This window comes from Drosophila willistoni (genome assembly GCF_018902025.1).
Source record: "Drosophila willistoni isolate 14030-0811.24 chromosome XL unlocalized genomic scaffold, UCI_dwil_1.1 Seg141, whole genome shotgun sequence".
Taxonomy (NCBI): domain Eukaryota; kingdom Metazoa; phylum Arthropoda; class Insecta; order Diptera; family Drosophilidae; genus Drosophila; species Drosophila willistoni.
In genome coordinates, this window is record NW_025814052.1 from 13,467,749 (window position 1) to 13,487,100 (window position 19,352).

Below are 19,352 nucleotides of genomic sequence, written 5' to 3' on the forward strand. Positions count from 1 at the left end.
TTTTGTGACCATTAAAAGGTATCTTAAAATTTAAAACATTGTTGCATAAACGAGATCTACAAAGTTTCTACACCCTTTTCAACCCTTCTTCTTCTACCTGCATGAAAACAACAAGAAAAAAAAACAAAAGGAAACAACACAACAACAAATATATACAAACAATCTTTTTTTCTCGATTGATTTCAAAGTTTCACCCACTAACAAAATGGCAATGAAAAGTTAATGTTAGAGTTAGAGTGAAAGTGAGAGAAAGTTGAATCTAACTTAATCTAATAATAATAGCAAACACGAAATTCAAACATAAACGGCAACAAAATAAAGAAAGAAAACCCAAGAGCCTAAAACAAAAAAAACAAAAAAAAGGGTCAGGGAAAAATTTCAGAAAATCAAGCGAAATGCTTAAAAGAAAAGAAGGAATAAAAAGTAAACCCAAAAACGAAAACTTTTAAGTATGCTATTAATGTTTAATTCAAGTTATTTAAGTTCGGCACTTAATTTAGCAGCGGCGGCGGCGGCGGCGGCGGCAAAAACGCGGGGCCACTTGTAATTGCCTGCGAAAGGACGAAGTGAGGCGAACAGAGAAATGGGGAATCACAACTGAGAGAAGCATTTTCAATAGTTTGGCTTGGACTTTGGACACACACACACACCCACACCCACACATACACGTACACGTAGAGCCAGCCCATATATATATATCCATTTAGGGGCCTTTGCGCGTGACCTTTTCTCATTAAATGTTAATAATAAAAGCACGACAAACAGGCAAAGCAAAAGCAAAAGCAACAACAGCAACTGCAGAAATGTGTAAATGGAACTGAAAGTAGAGTCAGAGACAGAGACAGAAACAGAGACAGAGAGTGAGACAGAGCCAATAAAGTTGTCTTAATCCGGTAATTAATTTCTGTGGTCTGTGGCCAAAAGGGATCCGGATCAGCAGTTGTTTAATGAAAGGCAATGAAAGCGCAAAGTGACAGGATAACAAATTAATAAACTTACGCACAGATACACTTTGAACTCCTCAGCTATTTGCAGATAGAGACAAAGAGAAAGGGGAAGTCCATAGAGAGAAAGTAAACCACTGAAATTTTTGCATGTGGTTGTTTGTTTTGAAATGATGATGATCCTTGGACAACATAACAAGGAAAAAATGCCCCCCTAAAAAGTACAGACTGAAACAAAAAACTCATAAGCATGCAATCTAAAAATTCCTTGCAACAAAGCATAGAAACCATCAACCATACACACACACACACACACACACACACACACACACACACACAGACACCACAATCTTTTATGTGAGTCATATTTCACAATGCACGATTGAAGTGCATAGATGGGATACAGGAAGAGAACAACAAGTGGGCGGTTTGAAAGTTAACAAAACGTCTGGCCAAAGAAACGGAAACGGAAACGGAAATGGTGCAAGGCACTCCTTAAAAAGCGGCCAAAGACGACAATTTTATACTCTCCATATCGATTATTATGTCGTACGAAGAATTGAAGGTGTTATTGATATCACACACTTAATAATAATGAGCAGTCAAGTGGAAATTTACTTAGCCGATTAAGAGGCTTCTTCACTTAGCTAGCTCATGGCAATTTAATTTACTCAACTTGTAGTCAAACTCATTACTAACTAATTGAAGAAAACTATTTCAAAATGAAATGCCAAGTCTAAGGACATACTTTGACACGCGTAAATGAGGAAACGAGGACACACATTGCTGGTGGGAGATCAAAATTTCTTGATATAATCCCCGTAAATGGTTGATGAAAAGCGGAAAGGAAAACATTTGTTGCGCCTTAATCTTTAACAAATTTCTCCCTCCAATCTCCCACGCTTTCACATTTTCTCTCTCTCTCTTTCTGTGTGTGTGTTTGTGTGAAATGTCAATCGGTTATTCTTGGCCATGTCCCTTTCCCTTCTCAACGTTTGCCTTGCCCTTTTTCATTTGCCACTTTTTGTATACAGACATTATTTATATTTGCTTCCTTCTGTTGCGCTCTTTTTGCTTTTCGTTTTTTGTTCTTGTATTTTTTTGGTGCCCTGCACGCAGGTTGAGAATGAGAAAATGGCCCTGTCGTCTCGCGGCCAATCGATAGCAATCAATAAATTTATGTGTTGAAACGGCAAAACAACACAACCCGCAGACGAAAAAAAAAAGAACAAAAATCAAAAAAACAAAAAAAGTAACAGAGCCATTTTACCGACTTGTTTATACCCTACTCCAAGTGTCAGCTGTTGGTCAACTTTTTTCCTTTACTCTATGAATAAGTTGTTCATTATACCCTTGCAAAAAGGGTATATTAATTTTGGTCAGAAGAGTGCAACGCATAGAAGGAAGCATCTCCGACCATACAAAGTATATATATTCTTGATCAGCACGACGAGACGAGTTCAAATAGCCATGTCCGTCCGTCCGTTCGTCCGTCCGTCTGTCCGTCCGTCTGGATCAACGCAAACTCCTCCTAGACCGTTAGAGCTACAGAGTTGAAATTTTGCATGTTGGCTTGTATATACTGCACGCGTTGTATATCTCGGATTCAGCCGGATCGGATCACTATATCATATAGCTCCCATACAAATGGCAAAGTCACGAACAGTGACTTTTCTCAATAACTTCGTTATTTTCTGAGCTATTGTCGTGAAATTTAATATTGGTAAGGTCATTACATATATAAACGACTGTGCCAAATTTGATTGAAGATCGGGTGACTATATCATATAGCTCCCATAGGAACGATCTTTCGGAAACAGTGATTTTTGTCAATAACTTCGTTACTTTTGACGCGATTGCTTTCAAATTAAACATTTGTTAGTTTAATATATCTGTCAATGACTGTGCCGACTTTGATCAAGATCGGGTGACTATATCATATAGCTCCCATAGGAACGATCTTTCGGAAACAGTGACTTTTGTCAATAACTTCGTTACTTTTGACGCGATTGCTTTCAAATAAAACATTTGTTAGTTTAATATATCTGTCAATGACTGTGCCGACTTTGATCAAGATCGGGTGACTATATCATATAGCTCCCATAGGAACGATCTTTCGGAAACAGTGATTTTTGTCAATAACTTCGTTACTTTTGACGCGATTGCTTTCAAATTAAACATTTGTTAGTTTAATATATCTGTCAATGACTGTGCCGACTTTGATAAAGATCGGGTTACTATATCATATAGCTCCCATAGGAACGAGCGGTGGAAAAAATGTGACTTTGATCAATAGCTTCGTTAATTCCTATGCTAAGATTGTAGGCCGTTCTTTCGGAAACATTAGCCTTTTTAGCTTAAACGTTTTTCCACTTTGATGGCTATAGGTAAGGAAAGAGTTACCAAAAATGTTGCAAGGGTATACAAACTTTGACGCGGTCGAAGTTAGGCCCGGCCCTCTGATTTTATTTTCTTATTGATTTTTAGCTAATTTATTAAACGTTTTTTTTTGTGAAACTAACGAAGTCAACTCGTCTGTTGATGACTTTACTTTAACCCGTTTCTAAAACTTCAATATAGGATATTAACCCCACATATGTAGAGTGTAAAAACAATAATTGGGTGAGAAAAGAATAAAAGCAACATATGTATGTAGGTAGGTAGGTAGGTAGGTAGGTAACCTAATCGTTATTCAACACTCAAACGCTATTCAAATGATACAGCCCGATACATTTTCGATACATTTGTTTCAGCCATCATCTAGTTAGCCATGAAATATATATAATCTGGAAAATTACAAAGGGACTAGAACTCAGAGTGTTCACATTGTAGTCAAGCACTTTATTTACTTTGTTGAAGTTCCTGAAATAAATAAATTGAACGAGCACTATGAAGGCATTTAAAGGTAAGAAATGACTCTTTAAGATATGTGACCCACTTTCACTCTCTCTCTCTCTCTCATCCGCTCTTATTTTTAGCCAACTCCAAATTGTTATTGTCGGGCTCTTGCACTCTCAGCGACGATGAGCTGGCTGAGCAATATAATTTGGATAAGCTTAGCGATGAGGAATTGGCCTCGGTGAACTTGGACCGCAAATCCCTAATTAACGACTATCGTTATTTGCATGAATTGTCAGAGCAGAAGAAGACAGTCAAGGAACCGGAATTGGAGCTAAATTGTCTGAGTGAAAACGACTTTCTTCGTGAGCGATCAATCAAGGAGTTAATCGATAAGCATCGATCAATTTGCAAGCCTGATCAGGAATACACGATGACCAAGATGCCATTTGGCTTATCAAAACTTGTGAAAGTTGAAGACATGCCAGCTTCCGCCAATGTACCGAAATACCCGTTTAAATTCAACGATTATGGTCATTGTTTCCTTATAAACTACGTCCACAAGGTGGTCATGGTTGACTACTCGCGACTCTTTCAAACGATGACAATTCTAGACACTAACAAGTTACAAACTGCCAGTGTCTATACACCTGGACTGTTGTGGACAAAATGTAAAGAAAATAACAACTTGGAATAAATGTTAATTTTCTATACCGTTTTTGAGATCAATTTGATTGTTTTAAATCGGTGGATTAGGCCACCATAACAGACAGACGAAATATTGCCTCAAAATAAGCTACAAACATTTACAATTTCAACTTATTTAACCACACAAAATTGAATTTAAAATGAGTCGCATGATTCTAAAAGGCGTCGATAAAACTTGGCAATGACTTAAAAAGGCATCGAAAACGAGTAAGAGAAGGCTAGAATTCTAGTTTCTTTATGACTATTTAATTAAAAAGAAGTTTCAAAAAGGCAACAAATGTAAAAGACATGTGTAGCTGCCATTTGTCTTTTTCCCATGAGACTTAAAAGCCTAAAAAAAACTTTGGTACAATCGAAATTTGCTTTTTTTCAACTTGAAATCTATGGCCAAAGTGCTTTACCCAAGAACAAATCGATGAGAGAGGTGCAAAAGTCACATAAAAGTGAAAGCGTCCGGTCTCCTCTTTGTGGATGCCACAAAAAGGGGAAAAAAAAACCTGTTGCATACAAAGTGATTGGCGGAAGTTGAATCTTGATGAGCTGCGCTAATTGCAAAATCCAAAGTCATTTTGCAAACGATTTGCGAAACGTTAAAAGCGATTAACAAAAACGGAAGGAAAAGAAAAGCCAAAAGGCCAGATTAATTTTTAGTCCTTTGGAAATTAAAGAGGAGTTTATTTATTTTAAACTTATATGCTCGAATATGTTTTCTTCATTAACCTCCTATAATGAAAGGGGATATAGAAAGACAAATCTATTAACAAAGACAGTTTTCAAGTAAATTTAGTATCTAGATTGAGATTTATTGTAAGGACTTATGATGATGAAAAGTAAATAAATAGTCAATTGGGTTCGACTTTCGTCCTTTATCCAGTGTCTGGGATAAGTCGCATGTAGTTTATAGAAGCCTGTACGAAAATGAGATTAAAATCTTATACGAAAAAAAAATAAAAAGGAAGAAAAGGTTAAAGCTTTCGAACCTTTTTTCACCTTTCAATCAAACTGACGACCTACAGAGCGACCCGCCTATGCATACACATACATACATACATACATATGTAGGTACAATATATCTATTATGTCATTTTGGTCCTTTGGCTCTCACTCAAAACGAAAAACGAAAAAAAAACAAAAAATCATCAACAACAACGAAAAATTTCAATGGCGATTTATTACCGTTGCCAACGTGCCCTAATCTCTCCCCTCTCCCCTCTCCCATTACCAACACATACATACCTCTATTGCCGTGTGTGTTTGCGTGTGTGTGGACACACAAAAATCGATGATGCAAAGACCAAAATAAAAGCCAACAGAGTAGACAGACCAACAAGTATGTGATAGATACTCAAATTTTCAGGCATTTTGCTTACCCTTTGCCACAGGTTCGCATAATTTTGTCACCTCATTTGTTAAGCAAATGAAAATTAATGATCCTACAAATGAAAATCAATTGCTAGAAACAATTTTTAATTAAATCACCACCCAAGGAAGCTTGTCCTTCATATATCAGGCAACTATACAAGCAAACTGAATAAGTAAGTTAACGAGCCGACTTTAATATACCCTTCAAGTCTCCTAAGAGAGAATAGAATAGAGAATTGAACAGAACTCCAAACCATTTCACCTTATGTTTTCCTAGAATGTGTTATATTTCAAGCTTGAAAAATCGTACATTAGATCTAAATGGATGTAAGGAAAAAGTATTTGCTTTTTCTTCGCAGTATCCTTGTATTTTTTTCAGTGCAATTCTTTTGGTGAAAGGATGACCTAAAATTATTTTTTGTGCTTGTTAAGCGTATACAAATTTCGGATGTCCTCCTGTGTATTTGTTTATCTTGACATTATTTTTTTTATTTTTGTGATGTCTCCCTTTTTCTCTGGTCGTTGCGTTGCTTTTTTTGTATGGCAATGATTGCTGTTTCCTAGTGCCTCTCTTTGAAGTTGACTTTGCACAAACAACAATTGACAATTAGAGAGGAAAGCAACAAACAAACAACCGAACGAATGAACGGACGGACGAACGAACGCTAAAAAAAGGAAAGCAATTTACGGGTTTGTGACGTCACACAATTGACGTGAACTCCAACTTCAGGCAAAACGAAAAACGCAGCCCTCAAGCTGTCAGTTGAGAAAAATGCCAGAACATTGACTGGCAAAGTTGTTTTACTCACTTTTGTTTTTGTTTTAAAGTGGCAGGACTTGCACGCGCTTACACACACACACACACACACACACACACACACACACACTTACGCGGACATACAGACAACAGAAGTTCTGGCATGCTTGCATATAATTATTTACTCAAATCGCACAAAAGTATGCAATGGTTTGGCACGCTTGGCATTTAGGTGAATCGTGAAAGCGAAAGGATATAGAGAGGGAAAGTAAGAGAGAGCGAGAGGAGGGTGCAGAGTTGAAAGCTGATTTGAGGTTGCCTGCTTAAAATATGCCAATGAAAAGGTAAAAAACCAAAAAAAAGAAGAAAAAAAAGGAAACATGGATTTAATTTTTGTTTCTCTACCGCCAACGTGGTTTTTGTCGCCACACACTCACACACACACACACACACACACACATGCAGGTTGAGGCTGTTCTTGGTCCTTGGGCAACTCGGGTTGCTTGGGCTGCTTGGGCTTGGGGCTTGGGTTAGAAGAGATGCGGCATGCGTGCTGCTCGATTTTGAAATCCTGTCACGTTTCTGGGTTTTACTTCAAATGCCATTTGGCCAATTGCTTCTTCCGCCCAACTCGCACTCTCTTGCTGGCCCTTCTCTTGCTCTCTCCCTCTCTCTCTCTCTCTCTGTGTATTGCATGTGTCATTGTCGTCCTTCGCCTTTGTCCTGGGCTATGCCTGTGCCTGGATCTGAGCCTTAGCCTTAGTTTAGTGTTTGGTGAACGTGTTTAATTGCGGAACTAGTTCATCCAAATACAAATTTATATATGTATATATATCTATATATGTTATGAATTGCAATATTTATGACCCCAAACTAAATAGTTTCAAATACATAGTAGACAACAAATTTGTGAAAAATCAAATAAATATTTGCTTTACTTAAGCAACTGAGACTGGTTCTTTTGCAAGTGAACCATCTCCAATACCTTTCTCTCGTGTGTGTGTGTGTATCTCTCTCTCTGTCCGACATTTTCCCACTCCTTTGGTACGAAGCAAACAATTGGCATTCCCTGAATGGCAATGACAACTCAAAGGCAGCAAAAGCAGCAAGAATTAGCGCCAGTAAATCACTGAAACTGAAGCCAAAGCCAAAGCCAAAGCCAGTGCCAGTTCGAAAGCCAGAATCAGATTAGATTTTGCCTTTCTGGTCAAGTCAGTCGTTCCATGTACACACACACACACACACACGTACATACATATGTACATATGTGAGCCAAATGATGGCAAACAGATGCCAATTTCGATTTGATCTCCTCACTCACTCTTTTGAGAGCAACTTGTCAGCATTGACATAAAGCGGAAACGAAATCGCAGCCAAGCAAAACTCCCAAAAAAAAAAAAACAAAAAAAAGGATGCTTAACAACAAGAGCCAAAAGTTAACCGCCAGCCGAAAAATTCATCTTCAAGGCGAAAAGAGGAAAACTTTATAATTTGCACAGATTTTTCAGCCCACGGATGCGAAAACATGAAGAAAATATGAGATTTACATAAATAAGCAGGCAACATTTCATTTCTCTCTTTACGTTTTCCTTCACTTTTCTTTTGTACGGCGAACAATTTCGCAGCAAAGGTGTGAGAACAACAAGCGGATGGCGGGGAATGTTGCGGGACAGTGTTGAAATGTGGTAAACTGTACTGGTAAAATACTTTAGCCAAGAAAATTTAAAAGAGCCTGACTTTGAAATTGATGAAAATGTAAGGAAATTATGCATAAATATATAACATGAGAATCAAAAGCAACGAGTAACGAGTGACGAGTGAAGAGTAATCATCATTTGTCCCTTGAGCAACGAGTAAAGTCCTTGCTGCTCAATTCTCAATGCTCCTTGCTTAGCCCAGTTTTTATCTCTACATCTCATTTCTATTCCTTTACACGCATGACTAATCAATATGCATGAGATTCTCCCCCCCCCCACTTTTCAGTTACTTTCCGTTACCCATTTCTGTGGGGTGAGTCGCTCCATGGTTAACTGTTGCAAAATATGCAAAATAGCTAATAACTAATAATTTCCAATAACAGTTTCACCAACTCTCCCTCCTCCTCTTGTTGGCTTGCTCGCTGTCCCATAGCTCATCACAAAGGCCACTCACGTGCCCTGTCGAAAGCAGAGACGACTCTACTCTACTCTACTCTACTCTATCCTACTCTATTCTCATTGTCAATTCTGTAAACATAGAAACCCCAACGCAATCCCAACGCCCAGTTAATGATGTTGTTAATACCCATCCAACCAATAAACCGTTGCTTCGCTGCTCTTTCGGGTAATGATTTTGGCGAGTAAGTGGCTGGCTGACTGGCTTGCTGGTTGGCTGGCTGAAGTGAAAACATGTTAATTATGCTGTCAAATCTCACAGAGAAAAACATGATGTGCTTGAATATGCTGATCCTGTTTGCTGGCATCTCGAAAAAGAGCGGAGATAGTTAACCCAAAAAGCCAAAATAATCCCCGGCCAAGGACAGTTCTTGCCTTGCCTTGCCTCTTTGCGAGGGCATGTAGGTTTTGTATTGCTTTTCATTGTGAAAAATTGATGTGCATAAAGTCAACATTGGTGCGACACATGACCAGTTAACCCATGGGAGAGCAGTGTGGTCACAAAGCAGCAGCAGCAGCAGCTGCTATCTCACTGCCAAGCTTGCTCGGACATGAACATGGACGATAATTTGTCATTGTTAAAGCATTTGCAATCTGGTCAAAGAATTCGAAGCAGCTTGAGTTTGAATTCAAATGCATCAATGACAACCATCAGATGGCATTCGATAGGAGCTAACCAAGTGCATACCATCAATTTGTGAGCTCAATAAGTAGCTTGATTCATTGACATCATGCAGTCAGTTTGAACCAACAGACAGACAGACAGACAATTAGACAAATTAATGACTAAAATGGAATGCATTAATAATTATTTGGCCATTTGTATTTATTTTAAATCACTTATAAAACTCCTTCAAAAGCGTACCATTATGTGATTCATGACGTTCTTCTCCACATGTTGCATTCGGTTAAACTTAACGAGTGTAGGTCAAGCAGGAATTTGCCCAGGGTGAAGAATGTGGTAATCAATCAAATATGTTAGTCGCTATAAATGTCTAGATTTTGAATACGTAAGTGAAATAATTGTGATTCGCAATTCGATTGGCATAATTAACAAGATGATTTAAATAAGTTTCAACGAGTAGGTACGATGATTAACATATTAATTAGTCTAGCGAGTAACCAGATAAAACTTTGTTATCCCTTGCACAATAAACGAATATCAAGACAAACATTAAAATAAACTTAGCAAAAGATATAAACTGTTATTTCAATTCGATTCTTAGTTTTGAAACAAGAATTCCACCGAGTAACAAGATTCAACTAGCGAGTATTATACTTCTCGTTTGTCCCTGGTACAATTAACGAATGCACTATGGTCTGGATGTCGATTTTTTTGGCATAAAGTCCAAACTTTCATGAAAAGATTCGGTGGTTTTGGTAATTGATTATGAAAGTAGATACCCTGAGTACAAAATATCCATAAAAAAAAAATTTTAATGGCATCCCTGGGTTCGTACCAGGGTCTCAAAGTCAGACATGTGCTTTGTGCGTAATCGACACGTGGAAAGTGTAAAAAGAAAAACATAAAGTTTAAAGTGCCACCATTTGTGGAATTTTGCACATAAAAATAATTTAAAATATGGAAAATTTACATCAAGGTATGTAGTTTTTAATGTATATATTTATTTTATGTGTAGTCTTAGGATTTAAGTGTTGTGTAATGTCCAATAAATGTGTATTTTTTTAGAAAATTGTTTTGCGTTCTCTGTGTTTCGTGGAATAGAACTAACGAGCTGACACCTGCTGACAAAAAGTAATGACACAAGTTGGTACCTATATATGTCGTCTTTGATCGCAAACTAATGCCTTCGCCCCGTTTTTCCCCCTTTTCCATTAATTTGATAATATTCAGGCAAGTTCGAATTTTGTCATAAAAAACTCATCGATATTTGGTGCAGCAACAATCGAGAAATAAAATCTGTATCAGAATGGATCTACAGTAAAGTCAACAATAACCATCTGGAATACGAAAAAATAAAAGAAATAGATAAAAAAAAATAAGTAATTTTGAATCATTCATTAAAAGAACCTTTTGAAATGCAACCAAATGTTGGAACGCTTCATGTCCAAGCATTCTAAATGGCTGGAATCTAAAATATCAATAGTTGTTAATGAAAATTGTAAGACACCAAAGACAACAGGATTTATAAAGCGTTAGTTCACGGTTTTCAAATAAACAATTCGACGTTAATTCCACTTGGATGCTTGGGCGAAAATGGTTCAGAAGTCCGGAAAACACCAACAAAAATTTTTGTAATCTATTTTCTTCATACCACTTTTCTACACTACCAAATATGAGACAAATAAAATTTTAAACTATCTATTTTGTGCATGTTTATAATTATTAATTCGTCAAAACAGTTCCGAATATTTAAAAATGCAGCCTGAAAGTATGCAATCGGGTCAAATTTTATAGTTTTCGACAAATCGCGGTAAAGCCATGGTGCAATTCGAAAAAAAAAAAATTGAAATTTTCTTTTAGTATTTCCAGCATGCTTGCAAAATTTCAAATCTCTAGCATTAAAACTGTAGTTTATGCCAAAAAAATCGACATCCAGACCATAGTGGAATGGGTGGAAGATCCAGATCCAGATCCGTCTCAATAAATCTAGCGAAAATTGTACTTCTTGGTTATTTCTTGTATTATTAAGGACGTGTCAAAGAGTGGGTAAAAGATTAATATAGAACTAGCGAGTATTCCACTTTTCTGTAGAGTACTAAGAAAAAACTAACGAATCTTCCACCTTTGATTACTTTTACTGCAGATACCACGATTTAGTTTTTAAAAGTGGCGTTGGTAAGTCTCTTCTTTTTCTTTTCAAAGATGCTTAATACATCATTCTACCTCGGAGATACGGAAACTCTCAGACACACACAGGCACAGACTAAGCAGGTGGTAGAAAATATATACAGATTACCTTGGCAACGACGGCACACCATTCGCTGAAAGTAGCTAACACCACTACAGCCTAGAGTCGAGCGAAAACCGACACCGACACCAACTGCGACATCAATGCGAACGCCAACGCCAACGCCAACACCAAAGCCAAAGCCAAAGTCAACGCCAATTGTAACACCAATGCCAATGCCAATGCCAATGCCAACGAGTAAGCCTTATATGAGCCGCAGTGCCCTAAAGGGGATGAGCTCTTGTGCCGACTAATTGGTACATAATTAGCAACAAAGTGAAAGGCAGCAACATTGTCAACAATGTCGACATCCTTTTTCATTTTTTTTTCGTGCTTTGTGGCAAAAGGTAACGGTTTATTGACGCCCAGATACACACACACGCACACACGCAACTCAATCTGCTGTTACACTTGCTGTTAATTGTTGGACGCATAATTAAATGGGCTCAGCGACAGGATCAAGAGAGAGAGAGAGCGAGAGAGCGAGAGAGCGTGAGATTTGCACCATTGAAATAGATGATATAAAGGGTTTTCGAGACATTTTCATCTTTGTCTTCTATTAAGTTAGAGACAAATCCTTTTGCCAACACTAGCACTGAATTTCAATCATAATTCTGAAATTTGTGTCCAAAGACTAGCGAAAACAATCCTTGGTCAAATGTCAATCAAATTGAAAGTTGGTTAAAAAAGATAGATTAATTAGGAGCATTATGAACTTTTTGTCTCTTGCCACACTGATATACATTCACATGCTAATTAGGTTGAATAAGTTCATTTTCGTTTTGTTTTGTTTTGGCTCATATGCACCTTTTTTTTTTGGGGGGGTCCTTCTTGTGCCTTGCGCCCGAACCCCCCAAGAACTGAAGCATTCGCATGCCCAATTAACTAATGGATATTGACAAGGACATATAAAGGAGCACAGGCAGGTAATGTAATAGATAATGGCTGATAGAGCCAGCAGAGGGATATAGATACATACAAATATATGCGGCGAACGTAAGTCAAATGAATAAGAATGTGGAGAAAAAGGAGAAAAAGGAGGAGAAGGAGCTGGACAAGCAAACAAATTGTATATGTAGACATGCTGTTTACAAGGGTCTCTTCAATATATATATATATATATATGTATATATGTATTCTCACTCACCTGTCGCCATGCGAATCCCTGTCCCTATCCCGGTCTTGATATCTGCCTACCTCTGCCTGATCCAGGGACAATTGAGCAATGGCTCCATCTGCAGCTTCACTTCCGGCGTTTCCGGCATCTGCCCCGACTTCTGCTCCTGCTCCTGATCCATTGGTCTCCTGACCAGCTGCAGCTGTTAGGGCATGACCATTGCTGGTGCTGTTGCTGCTATTGCTGCTGCTTGGCGCCTCTTGCTCCTCGGTTACCGGTGCCACTGGCGATGGGGGCGATGATGGCCCACTTGCCTTATCCTGATACTGACTGTCAGACATGGTTTTTCTCTTTTGTATCGTTTCCCTTTCCCTTTTGTTTTTTTTTGTGTGTTTCTTTGCGTATCCTTTAACGACAAATGCGACGAGCGGGTCGAGTGTATGCGAAGCGTTCTGTAGTCGACAACAAAAGTGCTCTAATTGTTTTTTAATAAATCCTTTTTTTTTTATGCTTTACACTTTGCATTGACCGAAGTTAGCAACGCAAACGAAACGAAAATAATGCTAATGGAGCGACGGCAAGTGGAAGAGGAGCCCAAGTAAAAATGAGAAAAGAAAAGGCCAAATAAAAACCAAAAACCAAAAAAAAAAAAAAAAAAAACGAGAACGTAATGTAAATTAATTGGCCTGGCTCGTGGCAAAGCGACTTAGACCCTGTTATTATGCATTTTTTTTCGTTTGGACTTTTTGGCTGGTTTAATTTTTTGGTTTTCTCTTTTTGGTTTTGGTGTGCGCCGAATTAACCAGCATTTTCTTTTGTAGAAGGGATTTCGTGCTTAATGCCTCAGGTGAGTTTGTCTTCTTGGATTTTCTCTATATATAAATGAATTTCTCAAAATTAGACCACAACGATTGCTCATTAAATGAGTGTTAAAAATACTTTTCACAAAAGCAATCAAAACAAAATTCAAACAAAATTCAGTTGTGTCTATTTAGAAAATGTTTGCCATTTTCTTACTTTTAACGAGGAACCAAGAAGATGGAAACAGTTGAACAAGCTAAGCTAAGACCACCTGTTAGCAAATCGGCTTACTAAACCAGTGAAGCTTAAATTTGAAGCCATTCATTAGAAGAGTGTGGACTGACTGACTGGACTGACTAACATGTGGCTTTGGTATAACCTGCACTTAATGTGTCATCATTATAACCATCTGGCTTGAATTACCGCCCACACTCACACTCACACTCACATTCACCATCACCATCAGTTGACGAGCCAACAAGTGGATGTGTCTGTGGCTTTGATCGATAGTGAAAAATAAAATAAAAGTAATTAAAAAATAATACAATTTTAATGCTGCCAGTCAGAAGCAAAGAGTCGCAAATCATTCGACAAACAATGAGGCGAACGAAATGAGGGAGGGGGGATGGGAGGGGATGGCTTTCGTTTGTTATGTGGGTGGGTGTTAGGTTCTATACCATAAATCGAGGGCGGAACGAACGAAAGAGATAGAGATTAGATTAGAGTTTTGTGGACTACAAACAACCGGCAAAATGGTTGATTACCAAACGACTTGTCATGGTCATAAATTAGATATACACACACACACACACACAGAGAGAGAACTGGAGTTCTGTTTTGTGTTTTCGTAGAGGGCAACCAAAAATTAGTCAACAAAGTTATCAGCAACAACAGCAGCTGATAAGTATGCTACACTTAATGGCAAACTCATCCACAGTGAGAATGTGGTAGAGACAGAGAAAGACTCTAGTTAAGAGAAAAATTATTTCCCTTTGAATCAGCCCTTTGCACTTCTGTGTGTCTAAAATATTCCAACAAAATTGTTTGTTTATTTTACAAATTCTTTTCAGCTGGCGTTGCCCTTAACTCTGACTAGAATATACATAAACCAAAATGGTAGTTAAAACCGGAAAAGCCGCAAAACTTTTATGCTCTGAATTCTTCACAGTTTCTGACCGCAGAGACAGAGACTAGCTACCAATTTACAATCCTATACCGCATTGACCTCAACTTTCGTCACACCCCCTCCCAACACCGCTCCGACAACATTGTCTCGTCCGGTTATCACAAATGAGAGAATTTTCACAGCATTTGCATATGAAATGATTCACACGGTCGTGCTGCCGCCGCCGCCGACGCTGCCGCATCTGTTTCTATCCCTGTCCCTATCCCCCCCGTCTCTCCGACTCTGGCAAAGCCGATGCCATGCATAACAAAAGGGCAGAGCGCGAAAATTGTGTGGCATGTGGGCGGTGAGCATATAAATAAAGGATGAACTGGCAACTGGCAAGAAGATGGTGGAAGATGATGATGTTGCTGACGCAAAGGACGAGGCAGAGTAGTAGAGATGAGAGTTGATGCCAGCCAAGCGTTTGTTGGGTGGAATGGACAAAAGCCTGTTGCCTCTAAACCTTGATTGTCCTTCAGAGGTAGTAACCAACCAACCAACCAACCATCTAAGCAAACCACTGTGGAACAGCGAACACCAAAACCAACACCAATCCAAATCCTACACACACACATGCTCATCAAAAATGAAAAGGCAACGAAAATTAACCCAAAACGAACAACACAACAAAAAAAAAATGAAAAGGAAAACATTTTTCTGCAGACGTTTGCATAAAATAATATCTTTCCAAAAAAAAAAAAATTATGCCAAGGCAAGCATAAAAAAATGGCTTTATAATAGATAATGGCCGAGGGATCATCACACACACACACACACTCGCTCATATACCGAGAAAAAGGACACCTGACCTTACACGTTCTTATACGTTTACTCCGAGTTTGTAAATTTGTCCCAAATTTCTCCTTTTTTTTTTTGTCACACATACACTTTTTTTGAAAATATTCAAAACAAAAAAATATTCAAAAAATTACGAGAAAATAGCAAACCTTGGTAACTCTCAAATTTGTATTTTATTTTTTAAAAAATGTCACTAGTCGAGTTTATTTTTTTTTGGAATTTGTAAGATTTTCTGATTATTTTTGGAAAATTTAATTTGAATTTCCTTTTTGGCGGCTGGACTGGATTGGTAGTAGATTTTTGAATATCTCTATTCTAATTTCAAGCTCAGTGCTCGGCAAACGTAACCGACAAAGGCTGAACAGGAACTAAAGTCACTTGACTGTGGGACACGTTATTTTAAATTAGATTCGCCTGGACTCCACTGACTGTTGATTCTCTCAGCTGTTGAGCTCTGTTTTCCCCCACACAGAGAAGCAGCAGCTGTTAACTAACAGAAGCTGAACGCTGTTAATTTACTCTGTGTCTCTGTGTCTCTGTGTGTGTGTGTTCGGAATGTGTTGCACTCCGAAAGCTTTTTTTGAATTCGGTATAAATTGAGCTTACGCCAAATCCCAAGAGTTGCGAATATTAAGGACCTTACAAAATCTCATATTACGAAACATATCATCAACATGGATCTTACCAAAATGTTCTATATTTGTTTGGCCAGGGTAACAAAGTGGAGTGGAAGTTAATGACAACAAGCCGAGGGCCAAATAAATGGCCTTAGTAGAACTCAAAGTCAAGTTACAAATCGTATCGGCATAGCTTAAAAGCTGGACTTCATTTTGCAAACTTTTTTTTTTCTTGTGAAAATCCTCAAAATGTCGTTTTGATTTGTTTCGTTTTATTTTTAAAGTTGAGCCTTTTCTTTGTAATTTTTAAGTCATTTGTAACAACATGGCGTATGCTTAATATGTGATATCGTTTTGTACATTACAGTCTATCCAAGTGATTGGAGTTAATAGTAAATCGAAATGATGGTTACTTAGCTTTAACTCATTTCATTTCATTATTCATTAAGAATCATGGCAGTAACTTGAACCAAAGTTCACCTTTTTTAAAGTCTTAATAAATAATCTAAACAGAATTTTCAATATTAGCAAATTGTGAAAATACCAAAAATATAATTCGATCAAGATTCAATTTCGAGCCAAGGCTCTCATCAAATAGATAGATATAGGGGCTTGAGATCTTTATAAAATAGCCAATTCCAATTCTTAAGAACTTTGTTGAGGAAAGTATTGTATATGGCAAAAATTAATATCTCAAGTAGAAGTTGCAAATTTTGCATGAAACTATGGAACTAATAATTTGCCAGATCCGAAATATGGTGAAATTATCGAGGTACTTTATAACAGGTTTTCTAATTCAGTTTTCTGTGCCATTTGCTTTTTCTACACATATATTTAATGGAATATAAAATGTAAAACATTTCATAATGTGTATAGAAAATTACCATGCTGATGGATCAGAAATAGGTTTGAATATCGTTTGCCATACGTTCAGCATCGTAAGCTATATGGTCTTCGAAATAGTCGAAGTCAGAATCAAATTCATCCGATTCAGCGTTTGCAAATTCCTCAAAAGTGTAGAGTATACGTCTCTTGGGCATATTTTCAGCAACTGGTATTGCTGCTAGATTAAAACCCAAAAGTTCCAAAATACGCGTTGACTCCGGGGTAATAGTCGTTTGTTGGGGCATTCCAGGTAATGTTATGCCATGCAATACAGATGGAGGCTGAAGCTTGAGTTCTTCATCACGGAGTTGCTGTTCCAACTCCAACTGCTTGATTCGTTCCTGTTCCTGTTCATGTGCCATGGACAATTCGTGCAAATGACGATAGTCATCGACTAACGATTTCCGCTCCAAGTTCACTGAGGCCAATTCCTCATCGCTAAGCAGATCCAAGTTATAGACCTCGGACAACTGATCGTCGGTGAGTTTGCAACAGCCGGAGAACTTCAATTTGTATTTATCTAAACATAGAAGAGAAAGAGAAACATAAAAGTAGAACAAAATCCTTCAAAATCTTTACCCTTGGATGCTTCCATAATGCTCAATATAATTCTAAATATTTTGATTTTATTTTTTCGCTAAGCAAATCAAGCTAAACGTGTGTAAAGTTCAAAGTGAGTGCTCTGAATGATGATTTTGATCAGAGAATCGAAGTTGTTGTAACTTGTCAAGACTTGCTGGGATTGTCCAGACTTGCTAAGATAGTTTTTTTTTTTTTTAAAACAGAAGTTCTAAGTACAATGGGACAATTCGAAGTAAATTCCACTTGTTAATGATGTGATTCTTGATGAGTTTATCAAACTGTTTAATAAGTTTGAAGAAAGATGAAGGTTAAGATTTTTAAAAGGTTTTCCAATTATTTTGAAAGCAGCGCGAATGATAGACAGGGGTAGAGGAGAGTCGCATTCGTGACTGCAATCCAATTTGTCATAATTAAAGCAAAAAGCAAAAAACCCTTCTATCAAGGATCCTTTGCTATCCCTCCTCTATCTCTCCATACATCTCATTTCGATTGTTCAGCTGTATTGCTTCGGTTCCGTTCGGATCGTATAGGTTCGGCTCGGCTCCGCTCGGCTTAGCATGCTTTGGCATTGCTGTCACACACGACAGGACAATTGGAATGGAATATTTTCTCATTTTGGCTGCATTCGCAAACTGAAGGAGATGCTGCCTTAGCTATGTATATAGATGGGTTATTTATAGCTCGCTAATTGACTCAACGGCAAGGATATCCCTTGCGCTCTCTCTCTCTCTCTCTCTCTCTGTTTCACGGTCCAACCTTTAACTCTCTATGTCTTTCTCTGCCTTTGGCTCCGGATTCCCCAAGTGTAAAACTTTAGGGCTTCCTTTTTCCATTTCCTGTTTATTTTTGCAAATTTTATTTATGCCAATTCCAAAAGTGAAAAAGGGAAAGTAAGAGACAACTTTTGGATTTGCCCTTTTGGGGTGGGTGTTGGCGACTTTTCCGCTTGTGTCATAAATCATGGGCACGAGACCAGAGAAATTTACTCATAGCGGAAACAGAAATATGCAATCAATTGAATCCTTTAGCGGAAATATAAAATTAACCATAACAATTGCCCGTCTAAGTCAACTCTAGTTAAACTAGATTTGCTTTTCAGGGTAATAATTTCATCAACGTTTTGACGACTGCAATGTAATTTGTATTCAAACAAAAATGTCTCATTACATGCAAGTGGGAAAAAACGCAATCAACATCAAGCCAACGAGTTTATGCAATACTTGCAATCAAAGTGCAATAAGCGTAAGGAACGAAAGTGCAGCCACAAATTGGTTTCTGTCCAGTGCCGGACTAGCCACCTAGCAACCCTCTATAAGGAGTTTGACCCTTGACCCTTATTAAGGTATACTTAAGAAATCGTAAGTTATGAAAAGAAACAAAGTAATCACTTGTTCTGATTTCAAAAATTTGTTACTTTGCGATTCTCCACATTTTGACGATTACCGAATTTCTTTCTTATGTCTTAAAAATCTTGAACTTTGCCATGAATACTGAAAGTAAATTACATATTATCACATATAGAATTTCTAAATAAGCTCACAATGAATGTTAGATTGGGTAAAGAAAGTATTGTTACTGGCCCCGCTCTGACATAATCCGGCACTGATTCCGCCTTGGGTACCCAAGGACATTCCACCACTTGCACCACTTGATTTACCCACTTATAGATATATATATGCACCTTGTTCACCATTGCTGTTACTTTGTCAT

At 37.8% G+C, this 19,352-nt stretch overlaps 3 protein-coding genes across 3 annotated transcripts in view; 1 reads left to right on the forward strand and 2 right to left on the reverse strand.

Moving 5' to 3' along the window:
* The window catches only part of LOC6641275 (AF4/FMR2 family member lilli), a 65,470-nt gene extending 52,231 nt beyond the window's left edge, over positions 1-13,239 (reverse strand). The window contains exon 1 of the mRNA XM_002064270.4: positions 12,822-13,239. Coding sequence (XP_002064306.2) covers positions 12,822-13,132 — 311 coding nt within the window. The 5' untranslated portion in view covers positions 13,133-13,239. The remainder of the gene's footprint in view (positions 1-12,821) is intronic.
* On the forward strand, positions 3,693-4,500 carry LOC124460452. Its single transcript, XM_047011265.1, has 2 exons — positions 3,693-3,849; positions 3,923-4,500. The coding sequence occupies exons 1-2, from the start codon at positions 3,834-3,836 to the stop codon at positions 4,477-4,479; spliced, it is 573 nt and encodes a 190-aa protein (XP_046867221.1). The 5' UTR covers positions 3,693-3,833; the 3' UTR covers positions 4,480-4,500.
* A 3,731-nt stretch (positions 13,240-16,970) lies between the features above and the next one.
* Positions 16,971-17,775, reverse strand: LOC111518474. The gene is made up of 2 exons (XM_023175186.2): positions 17,640-17,775; positions 16,971-17,580 (listed from the first exon to the last, which is right to left on the reverse strand). Exons 1-2 carry the CDS (start codon positions 17,653-17,655, stop codon positions 17,072-17,074), a joined length of 525 nt encoding a protein of 174 aa, XP_023030954.1. The 5' UTR covers positions 17,656-17,775; the 3' UTR covers positions 16,971-17,071.
* Between the last annotated feature and the right edge of the window lie 1,577 nt (positions 17,776-19,352).